Below are 15,155 nucleotides of genomic sequence, written 5' to 3'. Positions count from 1 at the left end.
GGCGGCTTGTTTACATAAGCCGCCCGCCTTTCTCCCTCTCTACCGACGATCGTAGTGTGACCGGCGGACCCGATGTGAACAAGCCGGGGCGGGCGCGCGCTCGCCCGCTATAGGCTCACAAGCCGGTCACAGGCTAGCGACGTAGATCTACGTCACTCTGCCTGGCCGGGGCTGACTGCCGCAGTAAATATACTGTGCGCAGTCGGCAAGCGGTTAATTTACTATCTGAACTGGTTACTTTAATTTACTATTAGGCACTGATGGCAATAAAAATACATTTTTGAATCTTCATAGGAAGTCAGCAATGGCAGCCCTAATGATTCAGAGGTAACTAGACTGTCATTGTTGGCCTCTCCTAAAGTCTTCCCATCATTCTGAGCCAACGCCTTCAACATTTTCTGAATCCTTGCCCAAAAAAATTATACAAATAGAGAGTTCCACCTTCACTTGCTGCATACTTGCTCCGAATAACAACTTTTCATTACCAATAGCATTTTCAAGAACACTTTAATCAGACAAAGCTCAGCTGGCAAAGTATCCCACATTAACCTATTCAGATCTGTAACAGAACATGGTATATTTTATAAATTTAAATTCTTTAACAAAACAAAAAAAAAAACTTCTTACCTTGTCTTGACAAAATGGTCCTTGCATAGTCTGGGTGATAAATAGTGAGAGAAGCCAAGTATCTTCCAAACCACATAGTATATGCATATTCAAAGTTTCTCCCATAACTAGCCAAAGTGTCCAGATCGGTGCCATCTTGTTTTAACTGTAAAAAAAAAAAAAACAAATTATCACAATAGAGAAAATAAAGCATAATAGTTATCCAAACGATTTCATCTTTATGATTCCAGTCCAAGAAATATTTTCTGTGAAGACTGAATACAAGTAGGTGCAAGGCCTATATCAGACAAAAGATTCCAACTGAAATCAAGTAGGCATTTGTAAGGATAAACCTATTTATTGCAATAGAGTGTACAGTATATGCAGCTCATTTTATTTTAGTTATATGTGACTCATGTTATTTTCAGGGCCGCTGATAAGGCAGTACAGCCAGCCCTACCTTACTGGGTCCGGGCCCCATCAGTTCAAAAGAGGGGCCCAGGCATCTCCTGAGCAGGAGCGATGGCTATACTGCCTTATTGACAAATCTTGTGGCTCCTACTGCGGCTATGCCGGCTTCTCTTGCTTTTTCTTCCTCCAGCTGCACTGCCGGGGGGGGATCAGTAGCTGCTGCAGGTACACAGGAGGAGGTTTCAGAATGGAGAGCGGGGAGTGTGCGATTATAAATATGTCTTATTTACATAGTTACATAGTTAGTTACATAGTTTTGAAAGAGACACAAGTCCATCTGGCTCGACCAGTAAAAAACAAAAACAAAATGTACCAGCCCCTTGGCACCAATCACTCACTGTGTCCATTCATCACTGTATTTACTATGCTTCCGTTTGTGAATGAACTGGGAGCCTCAGAGCGCTTCCCATTCATTTACTGTCCAGTGCAGCTGAGGCTGTCTGTTTACATCCCTGATATGTTACCAAAGTCCCCCCAACAAGGCTGTTACAAAATGCAAAAGACAAAAAAAGGCGGGGGGGGGGGGGTTCCCGTCAGGTAGGCTGTACGAGGCCCTGTGATTTCTAACAGCAGCCCTGGTTATTTTAGTTAACCTTTTCCCTTCTGGTCTAGGATTTTATAGCCACTTTTAGTTTAGGGATCAATAACCAGCATGGGCTAAAGACAAGTTAGGCATCTGATGTTAGTTCAACTTTTCATTTTTGTGCAGAGGTGAACTTACACTTTACATTTGTTTGCCAGGTTCATACAAATTTGCTAGTGCATCCAACAACCCTCTTCCCAGACTGACAATGCTGTTGTCCAAAGGTGTCTCTGTTGTTCATCCATCCAGACTGGAGTTACTCCAAGCAGATCACAGTTTCAAAATAAAAGAAAAGAGGCTAACAAATAAAAAAGAACACAATGCAGCCACTAAATTTAAGTTATGGTAAGATGCAATATAATAACGTTTTGTTTTTAGGTTTAATACTGATTTAATGTTGGCAGATCTTCTTAAAGCGGAGTTCCGGGCACAAAAACGACCTTTTTTTTTGTGCCGGTCCGCTTGGTCTTCTTAACCTGAAAAGGAATTGGATAGTTAGGTTTTTTTTTTTTTTTTACTCACCTTGTAATTTTAGATAGAAGATACTCACCTATTCTCCACTTCCTCCCTCTGCGCCGCGGCTCCGCCGTCACTTCCTGTCTTGCGATGATTCCTGGGAGCTGAATGTCATCGATCCCAGGAATCAATGCGACGGCACCGGCCCCGCTCGTCACTTCCGGGGCGACGCCGCATTCCCTGTTAAACAGCGTCTGGGCATGCCCAGAAGCTGTGGAAGAATGCGGCGCCGCACCGGAAGTGACGAGAGGGGCCGGTGCAGGCGCATTCTGGGAGAAGAAGACGCGGAAGAGGACGCGGAAGAGGATCGCGCTGGCTTCAGCTGCCCACAAGAGAGATGGCAACACTGTGGAAGAAATTTTATAAGTGAGTATTTCTTCTTGCAGGTAAGTGCGAACCGGGACAGATCAGAGGCTAGCCATTGTGGAATGTACTAGCCTTGACTGTCCCAGGGGTATGTTTATTAAAAAAATGTTTCTGTGCCCGGAACTCCGCTTTAACTTAACTAAAAGTCATAATGCAAATTGTATACGGTCGGCGTTAGTTACATACACCTTTCCCCCAGTAGATGAAATCGCAAAGCACACACCTGGGTTCAATGTTACCTACTGACTTGTGTGCACACAGGCAGACAAGGGTCAATGCATGTCACATGACACAGGGCCCGCTAAACTTATCAGTGGAAGAGGACCTATGGAACAGAAACTTGTATTGCGAGTTATTGAGTTACTGGGAGTTCTATTATGTTATGGTATGTTATCTAGAGGATTGGCAAAGTTCAGTTACAATAGAAGCTATTAATGCCAAAAAGCATACAAAAAGCATTTAAAGGCGAAAAGAATGCTTTTGTCAATTTTGCTATTTTTCTTTTACGTTTACATGTTTAAAAAAATGTTTAGTATATATCTGTTTAGTTATTTGTATGCAGTCGGTGTTTATGTAGGATGCATGCATGACTCATCATAATCAGAGAGCCCAGCATTACCTGCCTGCACATTAGCAACCGGTATATGACTGGTGGTTGTCTTTTTTAGGATGAAGTGAGTGTGAAGTTACACGTTCCTTTTTTGGAGCCATTCATCTGTTTTTCAATCAGATTAACCACTTGCCGACCGCCCGCCGCAGTTTTACTGGCTCAGCTGTCGTAGTACTTCGTCGGTCGCGTGCTTGGTGCCGGGGGGCGAGCGCGCTCCTGCCTCCACTAGGCAGCAGGGATGCTGATGCATGGGGCTGGCGGCACCAATTGCCACCATCGTTTCCCCGCTGAGAAAGAAGGACGGTCAGCTGACCGTTCTTCTTTCTCAAATGATCAGAGCACCTGTGATCCTTCTTTATAGGATCACAGGTCTCTATGGTCATTTCACAAAACCCCTCCCCCCGCAGTTAGTAAACACTCCTCTAGGCTCACATTTAACCCACTAGGTTAACCCCTTCCCTGCCTCTGTCATTATTACAGTAACAGTGCCTATTTTTTAGCACTGATTACTGTAGTAATGTCACTGGTCCCCCCAAAAGTGACAAAAAGGTCAGTTAGGGGTCCGATCTGTCCGCCCCAATGTCACAGTCCCGCTAAAAATCGCAGATCGCTGCCATTACTAGTAAAAAAAAATGAAATAAATAAAAATGACATAAATCTTTCCCCTAGTTTGTAGACGTGATAACTTTTGCACAAACCAATCAAAATACGCTTATTGCATTTTTTTTTTTACCAAAAATATGTAACAGAATACAAATTGGCCTAAAAGGATGAAAAAATTTGATTCAATTTTTTTTTTTTTTTATGAATGTTATATAGCAGAATATGAAAAATATTGTTTTTTTTTTTTCGGAATTGTCGCACTTTTTTTGTTTTAGTGCAAAAAATAACAAAATCGCACAGGTGATCAAATCCCACCAAAAAAAAGCTCTATTTGTGGGAAAAAAGGACATCAATTTTTTTGGGGTACAGTGTCGCACGACTGCATAATTTTCCGTTAAAGTAATGCAGTGCCGAAATCACTAAAAATGGCCTGGTCATTAAGGGGGCAAATCCTTCCGGTCTAGAACTGGTTAAGGTGTATGTAAATAACACCGACCATATACAATTTGTAGGATGTAATTAAGTTAAGAAGATCTGCCAACATTTAATCTGACTTCCTGTCTTGGAGTGTCTCCACTGTGTTTGGATGAGCAACAGAGACACCTTTGGACAGCAGTATTGTGAGTCTGGGGAGAGGGTTGTGTTGGATGCACTAGCATCCTACTACCCAGGCCTTTTTTGCAGCAAATCTATAGAAAGAGACCCGGAAAGCAAATGTTCTAGCTAGTAACTACATTTAGTATATAGGAATATAAATATGTAATATTTACAGTTGTAGCACCCTCCTAGGTAGGTGCAAGAAAGTGAGTATAGTTTTGGCTCTGTCTGCCTATCAGAGGAGCAGCAGGCAAATTCTATATTATTATTATTCTATAGTATTTATATAGCGCCGACAGTTTACGCAGCGCTTTACAACTTGAGGGTAGACAGTACAAAAAAATACACTTTAATACAGTAGGAATCAGAGGACCTTGCTTTTTGCTTAACAGAGAGCAGGATCTGTGAGTTAGGTCTGCTCATGGTGCTCAGTGTGTGATTCATTTGGTCTAGGGGAGTGTTTCACACTGGTCCAATGGGGAGGCACATTGGACAGTGGAGAAAACCTGACCAATGGGTACACAGGCTTTGATACAGCCCCAGTGATTGGCAGTCTTGTGCATTGTGGGGTGTGGTATAAAAGCCAGGAGCACATGTGCTCAGGGTCTTTGGCTGGTGAGCAGAGTCCCGGAAGGAGGGTGGCGGCTGCCTCCTCTACAGCAGTTGGTGTATGGCCACAGGCAGTCGGCCTGGTGAGCCAGAAGCAAGAAGCTGACCCCAGAGGTCCTGGAGAGCTGACTAGAGGGGTTGAGACACTGAAGAACCTGTAAAAACAGTATTGTGAGTACAGGGGATCGTGTCTAAGGGCCTGACCAGGAAGGGGGCCGCCCCGGAGTAGAGTAGTCAGAGGACGGGTGTCAGCTGGTGGAGTGAAAGGGGGTGCTAGGCGAGTACCCTGAAGATAGTGTGCAACCAAGTCTGTTGTTCAGAGACTCAATCTTCACTCTGCGATACTGCCCAGTAGTGACTGACTGATATAGTTTTTTTAATGCCGATACAGATATTTCGGTCATCGGATATTGGTATCGGCCGCTATTTTAGGAGATGTAAAAAAAACATTTTTTTTCTAAAGGTACTCCTTGTGGAGGTATCTGGGGTTCTAAAAGACCCCAAACCCCTCCTCGGCACTGAAAAGCATTCAAAACGCCAAGTTTGGCTGTTTTGAATGCGGTCAGTTTTTTTAATTCGGCGCTGAGTACCCGGAAGTGATGTCATGACATCACTTCCAGGTTTTTTTACATGGAGACCCGGGTCTTCTCTTTGGCGGCAGTGGAGGTAGGATGCCTAGGAGTCCTGGTGGGACAGAAGACCCGGGCGAGCCGCGGAAGGCAGCGCGGAGGGGGGGGCGGAGGTTTGGGGACGTCCCCTCCCGATCCTTGTAATGGCAGCCGAGCGCCTTCTCAGCCGCATCGGTTGTCATTACAAGTCAGCCGACCGTCGGCTATGGACACCGTAACCAGGGTGATGCCTACATGCACTTTCCCTAAATATAGGCAATATCGGTAACCTCAGGGTCCGATTCTGATATATCGGGGAAAGTGCATATCAGCCCCCGATAGATCGGTGTTGCCGATAATCAGTCGATCCCTACTGCCCAGTGCCCAATGCCCTGCCGGGTCATCTCCTTTTTGAATATATGCTCCATGGACCTATTCACTACTACTGGGTGAGTGGTACTTCTAGTGGCCTACAGCCAAGGCCCATGTAAAAGGCATGAATTGGACTTGTGCAGTAAAAAGAGGACCCATCAGGATTATTTTTTTGCAAAAACGCTGTGCAGTAAAGATTGCTAGATTGCTTCCAGTGCCTTCCTGTTCCAGTTTTGATTGCAGGCCCTTTACTTAGCTCAGGATTGGAAGTGAGAGAAACTCCCAGATGGGTCACAGACAAAAAAAAAAATCTGATGGAATGTTTATCTCTCACCCCAAACAAAATATAAAAGAAAAAAAAAAATTTGTTGGCGTTCAGCTTAAGCAGTTAATAGTTGTAAAAATAAAGGGATGGACCTATAAACTATATATTAGTTATCCTACTTTGGAGGACTTTTAAAAAATCTTGTGTGCTTTGGATAATTTTTATTATAATGCACAGTTGCAAATTCTTTTCCATTTTCCTGGGGTGTTCATTCTGCGTAAGCTTAAAGTAGAAGTCCACCCTAACACTAAAATCCCTGCATCTATAGACCTCTGCACTCTAACACTAATCTAGCCCTGTACAGGAAAAAAAAGTATACATACGTTTTCTGAAGCCGATCCGACCCGATCATCTGTAGCTTCGCTGTGGAGGCGGGTGCAGAAGACACATCCAACAACGGAAGCCCCACAGTAAGTATATGGGTGACGTCACTCTCCATTTATTTCACAGCCGTTGTCGGCCGTGTCCTCTACAGACCCGCTGGAGATCAGATTGGCTTCAAAAAAGGTATGTATATGGTTTTCTTTTTTACAGGGCTAGATAGGTTAGTGTTAGATTGTGGGAGGTGTATAGATGCAGGGATTTTAAATTTAGGGTGTACTAACACTTTAAAGCAGAACTTAACCCCTGAACAAATTAGCTCTCCTGCCTGTCTTCCATACCACCATCTTTAAAATTATGGTGCATGTGCATGGGAAACCTTGGTGACTACCAGGTATCTAGGATCTGGTAAAGACTAGCAGCGCACATGTGTGGGGATATTTCTGAACACATGCACAAATCCGTTGTGCACGCGCACATGCCTCACAGTAGAGGCTTAATAACACACTGACTCCTGCGATAGCTGTGAAGTAAAGCCCCGTACACACGTACCGATTGTGGGCCATAAATATTCGGCCGCCGACCGTTCGGCCGATTGTAGGCTTGTTAGTATGATGCTTCCGACAGCCGACAGCGCATTTTCGGCCGAACAGAATCTGTCGTGCAGACTTTAAAATATTTGTTGGCCGTCACCAGAACGGCCGATTGTTCGCCAGTCAGTACAGATTTCTGCCGACAGACAGCAGATTAGCAAGACTGGGCATGCTCAGAAAAGAAAAAAGACAAGGAAAGTTAACCATCACATGACATCACTTCTGCAGTTGGCTGTTGTTGGCTGACAAAATTCGTGTGCAGTCTTTTGCAGTTTTCAACAGACACGACAGCCCTGGACAAAAGACGGCCGATCGTTCGGCCGACGATCAGTACGTGTGTACGGGGCCTTAGCCTAAGCCAGAAACCCGGAAGTGCTGCTAAAACAGTAAAAAACTGAAAAAAAATTATTAGCTTTTCTGTAAGAGGGAGAGGTGACAGATAAAATAAAAAAAAGTTGTTAGCATAAGTTTAGTTCTGCATTTATAAAGGTTACCTTGTCTTGATTATTGTAATTTCTGAAATAGGGACAGTGCATGTAGCTACCAGTGAGAGTACCGCTGTCAGTTCCCTGATTTGGAAATGTAAAGTTTAATATAACTTGTAGTTAAGAACATTACAAACTGTACTTATTTTAGTTACTTTTGCTCAGGAGGTCTCTGCTGCGTCTTAACAGCATAGTCTTGATTTAGCCAAATTGGGAAATTTGGGTTACAGGTAATAATATGTAATTTCATTTACATTGGATTGTACATCAGAAATTACATGTGATAACATGGTATAATACCAGTTTTGTCACTTGCATAGTCATACTATATTCATAGAATGTTAGTTACGTAGGATGTTTCATTCTATGTCTATTCTTCCTCTCTCTTTTTAACCACTTCCCGTGAATCTACGTACCTGTACATCGGCTCAGAGAAGTGGTTGTACCGGGATGATATGCAGCTGCAGGCATCATCCCAGTACTGTTCTTTAGAGATGGCGGTCCACTTTTAGATGATAACAGCCGATGCGGCTTGGGAGTCGCTCGATCGTTATCCCAGCGAGTGGGAGGGGATGTTCCCTCCCGCCACCCTCCGCGGCTCTGCCCGGGTCTCCTGTCCCACCAGGAGACCCGAGCCACCAGCTGACACGTCCGCCGGCTGGTTGGAGTCCCGAACAAAGCTGGATTTGGCTTTGATTGGGTCTCTGATGTAATAACCCGGAAGCGGCATCATGACGCCACTTCCTGCTTACTAGGCTAACGGCGCAGAAATTTTAAAAACTGTCAGTAATCAAAAATGCTGATTTCGACATTTTAAATACTTTGAAGTGCAGTGGAGGGGTCTGGGGTCTTTTAGACCCCCGATTTCTCCATACGGTGTACTTGTCATTGCCTATTGCTGTCACAAGAGATGCTCACATTCCTTGTGACAGCAATAAAAGTGATCAGATTTTTTTTTTTTTTAAAACAGTGCTAAAAATTTAAAATGTAATAAAATAAATTTGGAGAAAATAATTTTAAAGCGCCCCCGTCGCCGTGAGCTCACGCACGAAAGAAAACGCATATGTAAGTCGCGCCCGCAAATGAAAACGGTGTTCAAACGTGAGGTAATGCTGCGATCGCCAGAGCGAGAGAAATAATTCTAAAAAAAAGACCTATGCTCTAACTCTAAACTGGTAACCGTTAAAAAATTTTTAAAGTGTCGCTTATGGAGATTTTTTAAGTACTGTGATTTGTCACCATTCCACGAGTGTGTGCACTTTTAAACCATAACATTTTAGGTATCTGTTTATTCGGCGTGACATCATCTTTCACAATATACAAAAAAATTGGGCTAATTTTACTGTTTAGTTTTTTTTAACTGCAGTGAAATATATTTTTAAAAAAAATAGCGTTTCAAAGACCGCTGCACAAATACCGCATGACAAAAAATATTGCAACAACAGCCATTTTATTCTCCAGAGTCTTTGCTAAAAAAAATATATATAATGTTTGGGGGTTCTAAGTAATGTTCTTGCTAAAATTACTGATTTTAACTGTTAAACAACATGGGTCAGAAATGGGCTTGGTCCTTAAGTGGTTAAACCCACTATCCAAATGTGCAACATCATCACAATTCTGGTATTATCAATATGCCTGAGTTTATACTCTGGGTGTGCAACTTCTAAATTTCAGTGCACCCACATATACCCCGCAGGTATTGCTGTGCCCAACACTTCTCAACACAATCCTTATTTAGACTTACAATCTCACCCTTTCTCACCAATCCAAGGCAACACATAATCACCTTTCCTTTCCACTTTCCTGCTGATCTTTTTTAAAGCAGAAGCATTTTTTTGTCTGTAAGCTTAAAATATTTAAAGTCATAACATACATACGACAATGGACTTTTTCCATGTGATAGTACTGGTACTTGGTGATTGGCCCAGTTGCTATCACATGAAGGTTTCCTTCAATTTTATTAGTCCAGTACACACTTTGTTTACCAGTACCAAACTCCAATAAAAGGGACCTTCGAAATGCATTGGATTTTTAGGAGTCTTTTTTATGATAAAAGAGTCTAAATAAAATTAAATCTGGATTTTACACATTCCGTTTTCCTCCTTGCACACTCAGTCATTATTTGACCAAAGAATCTACCTTCGACCACTGCTCCTGGGAGAGCTGTCTAAGGAGATTTATTCTTCCCATACCGTTAAAGATCTAAGTGAGAACACCTACTGCTTTTGGAGATCCGGTGGCCCACACCTTTCTTAGGCTTGACACGGGTCAGCCTGCTAATCCATTTATGGTAGCCCTGAGGTTGGTAAGACATGGGTGAATGGGCTGAGTTTATGGCAGGTAAACATTCTTTACACCTCTGTACATGACTCAATCCAGACTGCCCCATTCTGTAGGCTGTGAAATAATACACATAATGCACACTGCTGTAATCTGAATCAGCTCTACCTGCAGCCCACCATGAGTCAGTCTGCTAATTCACTTATAGGAGCCTTGTGATGGTTATGAGATGCAGGGGCATGCCACCAATGAGGCCCTCACTGCAGCTCAGTAACATTACCCTTTATATACAGAGCAGCATTAGTGAGCTGGTTGCTAGGATGCTGGCACTGCCTGCATCATAACATCCAATGATGCTGTATAGCCCAGCTGCCAGTGTTCTAGGAACCGATGATGCATAGCCAAATAGTGTCACAGGTTGCTAGGATGCTGGCAGCTGGGTTTTAGCATCATTAGATGCTGTGCCAAAACAGGGCAGCCGATGAAGGGATGGGTGAAAACAATGGCCCCAAGGAGTAGAAAAAAGTGGGATGGCTTCTGAGGAGTCAATGGGACCTACTGCATTATAGCAAGATCACCAGAAACATCCAAAAAATGTGGATGGGTTGCCATGGTGCCTTCTGGCGATGGTACCAGTTTTTGGATGTTTTCACAGGGTGGGGGAGAGCAAAACCAGTGATCTCAGGCAGCAATCCACCTGTGTACACCCCTGATAAGATGTCAAGGGTGTATTGCTGAGTGTATGGTGGGGTAAACTTTCTGTACACTACTGTACATAAGTTACTCCAGACTGCTCCATCCTATATGCTGTGAAGTATTATTTATAGTGCACACCACTCCAGTCTAAAAGCTGTGCGCTTTGTTATAAACTATTATCCATTAAACGTCAGAGTATAAGTATATTAATAGACAGAAATTATTTATACTACTGAGACTTTCATATTTCTCCCCCTTAAATGAATTCAAACACTTTATATCATGTTAACCTAAAGGTTATCTCCAAAGAAAACTTTTTTTTAGTTGGATAGAGAGGGGAAGGGTTATACCTGCTGGCAAGTTTTTATTATTGTGCCTCCTTTGTGGGAGATTTACCTGTTTTTACCGATAAACATGGTCTTCTAAAAAGAAAATGACGGACAAGCCAAAATATTGCAGTTGTCCCAAGAACAAGAGAGAACCTTAAGAGTAATCTTCCCATGGAGACATCTGTTCTTTGTTTGAGACAACTGTCAAATGGGGGAATAGCCCTCACTTTGGGAGATTTGTTTCTCCCTTCACTTCTTTTTGCACTTCTAAAACTGACCATAGATGAAATAAAATCCAGCTGGTCCAACAGAGACTGGCCAAATTTTCGATCCCGGTGTGGCTGACCCCATTTGACAGAAGTCAGTCGATAGATGTCTTCTTCTTGTATCCTAGAGTGGAACTCTAGCAAAAATGTTGGGAAATTGATGCTCTGTCGGATTTTATTGTGTCAATGTCCATGCTAAGCAGCCTTCCCTTTTATTCCCATCATAGTAACAGAGAGAGATTGAGGGAAAGGAGTGATTTCCCTTCCTCTCCTAGAGATTTAAAAGGAAAATAAATCCCTTCAAAGTGATCAGAGAGTTGATTTAGGAAAACGTTTCCCTGTTGGAGAATCTGCCCTCATCTTTTGTTCTGATGATCATTCAAATTTTTGGGATTTTCCCTTACTTTTAGCCTCAGTGACTATAGGGACACAGACTGTGGGATGTTTTGACAGAGGGTCCAACCCTTCCCCACTTTAACCATAAGGAAAGAAAAATGTTTGCCTTTAAATATATAACTTACACCATTTCAGATCACAAATTGTTAAAAAGTAAACACACCCGTGGCATCCTGTAGAGTGTAAGCACCACAGCCTTGCTTACAATTATTGACCTTCCTGTAACCTATGAAATTGTGTATAGTCTTTACCGCTAAAGGAGTAAATGCAGAGGATTACCAATAGGCCAATATTGTGTACATTTAGGTTTAGCAGCATTCATATGTGCTTGAGCCATTCTTTGAGGGGTAGCATCTGCACACAGTATCATTTTTTTTTATTTTTTGGTAATTATTAGGCTTATATGAAATGGACGCAAAATATTTTAATTTTACAAAAAGTTTAGAATTGTAGAAAATATTTACAATCAATTTGATTACACAAATCCACCACCCATTAGAATGGTAACTGTTCCCAACACGCTGCCATGTTTGGACTACTCATGAGCTAGAGCTAATATAAAATATCTAATATCAAAGATGTGGTTTGTCCATTACATCTCTACAAAAATTTAAAATGAAGTAAAAAAATAAAAAAAACATTGGAGTGTGCTTCCACATTCCACTCCACTCCACTGATTGCAAGCACAGGCCGTGTACGATGCGTCTAATTTTTTCTTCTGGTTCAGCCACACTCACATGTAATAGGTAGATGATGGAAGAAACCCATAAAAAACATTAAATGATTCAGCTCTGCACTTTTTTTAATTTCAGAAAAATTATATCATTGAACAGATTGTGAGATACCTCCATCGGCCAGGAGACAACAGCACTGGTTGTGTCTCTGCTCCTCATTGCCCATTTAGAAAACATTGCCTATGATGGTTCTGCAGCCACTGCACAGGCTGTTCTCTGAATAGGCAAATTTAAAAGGGAAGTATGGCCAAAGCTTTTTTGGTCATACTTCTCTTATGGGTCACAGAAGCGCACTTTCTCTGGCTCCCCTGTGACCCAGAGTTAGTGGTTAGCGGGCTATTGTCTACTGTCAGGTGACATAGCATAGCTGCTCCAGACTCTGAAAGGATCCTGACAATATTGTTGATCATCCACTTTGTTGCTGAGCCAGCTGTTCCCGCCTCCTCTCCAGCCCAGCGATCAAGTGAGCACTGGAGGAACAGAGTGGAGAGTGATGACTGACAGTCACCGCTCTCCACTCTGAGCAGACTGAGAACTGAGCAATCAGGGGTCATGCCACATGGGACAGTTGCAGCGTCACACCGATGCTGCAGCATAGAGGTATATGTGTGTGTTTTTCTCAAAACCCCCACTTCTCCTGTAATCATAACAGCAGTGCTGATATCAGAAATAGCAGGAATAAAATGCAGCTGTACTGTGATACACATATTAAAATATTGGGGTCTAGAGTTCAGCTTTAAATATTGTCAAGATAAACATACCAGTGTCTTGGGATTATTAAAAACTGAACTTTTAAGAGGCTCCAAAATAAATCCTTTCAAACCAGTAATATAACACAGGACTTGCTGGGGGAACTCTTGCCCCTCTGTTTAATGGAACAAGGCTTTCTAACTATATTCCATCTCGTGAGCACAACACTTTTAAAAGTTAATTGATCCAAATCAATGGGTGTTAATCTTCTGATAAGTAATTGATATCTGAGCCCTGGTGGTGGGTTATAACCTGTACATTATGGGCAAAAACATAGTTCAAAATTACCATTAATTAAATTTGATTTACTGGATTAACAGTATAAGAGGTAAACATATAAAAAAAAAAACACATCCCAGCTGTATGGGTAGATAAATACTATGGCTAAAACACAACAGAAAGATTTTTAGAACCATATATAATGTACATTACCGGGCTCACCTATGGTTTCCATCATATGTACTCATTGATACTGGGTTCCCATTAGATGTTCCACGTGGGGTCACATCCTTTGTTTTGGGGTGCTGGGCTGTGCTCAATCGCTTTAAATAAACTCTTTCTGCTCTCATAAAGAATCAAGGGTGCTAAACACAAAGGCTGCTCCCCTTCTACCATATATTTTCATTATGCACATTTTGTTAAAACTATATAGCAGTACTTTGTAAGGGGGAGAGCCTTATAGGAAAGGGCTTTTTATACTGTTATACAATATATAAATAAAAAATCTGATTTTAATATAAGAATATCTCTTTGAAAATTCTTTTGGAGCACTTTAAAAGTCCTTTTTTTTTTCTCAAAAGCCCTTTTTTTAATCATTCTAATTTGCTGATGATATTTTGTGGGATAAGATGCTAGAATTCATCTCCCTGTTGAAAATGATTGAAATACCAGCGCCTTACCACGTGAGCATTTCCATACAGCCAGTGCGTCTCAGGACCTGGAAAAGAACTAAAGTTTTTCAGATGCTGCTTCCTCCTCAGGTACAATGAATAAGCTGTATATAGGAGATAGAGAACAGACAGCCAGGCAACCCAGTGAAATATATCTGAGAAACTCAGAGAGGGCAATCCAAATATAGAGGATGCCATGCTGGAAGTGTACACTGCACTGTGTACACTACACTGATCGCTGTACTGTATGTCAAGTCACATAAATAGTGTGGTGTCAGGAAAAGGCATGACTTTACAAATGCAGTTGATAGGACAAGGTGCAGAGTAGGAGGACAGGTTCTAAAAGAAGGTGTGACTTCCCTAGCAATCATACGCAGACACAGTCTAGAGTGCATCAGGTGTGCGAGTCACAGAAGAGAGAGAAAGAAAACAATGGAGTTTAATAAAATACAATTTACAGTGTAATCATTTTCGTCAGGTAAGTGTTAAACCAAATTAAATTTAAAATAAATATTTAACCAAATTAATTTAAAATAAATATTTATAATTTATTTTATAGGTAAATGTTGCAGTTACCATAGATAAAAAATAAAATCAAATCAAAGCATTTTCACTTACCTAGACTGAAAAAAGACATGTCTATAGAAAGAAACTAAATAAAAAACAAAAAAATTAGAAGTCTAGAGTTAATCCATAGGCAGGCAAAAGGCCCTTAAAAAAGCATGATCCAATTTGCTCCAACAGCGGAATACAAACAGATAAATGTATACTTACCGCTCAATAACTTTCCTTTCCTACCATAGCATGGTTGCTTCTATGAAATTATTATGAGTATCAGGCGATTTATTATATATAAAGGATTTATCTATCTCTAAATACACTACAGGTGGGGCTTCAGTATACTTCTACCCATCTATATTTCCCCCTTTTTCCCTAAGGCCCCTTTCACACAGGCTGACCGTTCAGATCCGCCTGTCTGTTTTTTTGGCGGATCTGAACGGTCCCCCCATGCATTCCTATGGGGCATCGGATGTCAGCGGAGACATGTCCGCTGACATCCGACCCGATCCGATCCGTCAAACCCTATTTTCCATCCGTCCAGCGGATCGGATGGCATCGGATGAGAACGGACCGACGATCCGTTCCCAT

At 41.9% G+C, this 15,155-nt stretch overlaps 1 protein-coding gene across 1 annotated transcript in view; it reads right to left on the bottom strand.

The window, feature by feature from the left end:
- LOC309561369 (cytochrome P450 4B1-like) overlaps positions 1 to 14,314 on the bottom strand; it is a 46,949-nt gene extending 32,635 nt beyond the window's left edge. The window contains exons 1-2 of the mRNA XM_082265249.1: positions 14,016 to 14,314; positions 628 to 772 (exon numbers count right to left, since the gene is read on the bottom strand). Of these exons, the coding sequence (XP_082121375.1) occupies positions 628 to 772; positions 14,016 to 14,204 (334 nt within the window). The 5' untranslated portion in view covers positions 14,205 to 14,314. The remainder of the gene's footprint in view (positions 1 to 627; positions 773 to 14,015) is intronic.
- Between the last annotated feature and the right edge of the window lie 841 nt (positions 14,315 to 15,155).

The sequence above is a fragment of the Pelophylax lessonae genome (assembly GCF_965119305.1).
Source record: "Pelophylax lessonae genome assembly, chromosome: 8".
NCBI lineage: Eukaryota > Metazoa > Chordata > Amphibia > Anura > Ranidae > Pelophylax > Pelophylax lessonae.
This window is presented reverse-complemented; position numbering and strand designations above follow the sequence as displayed.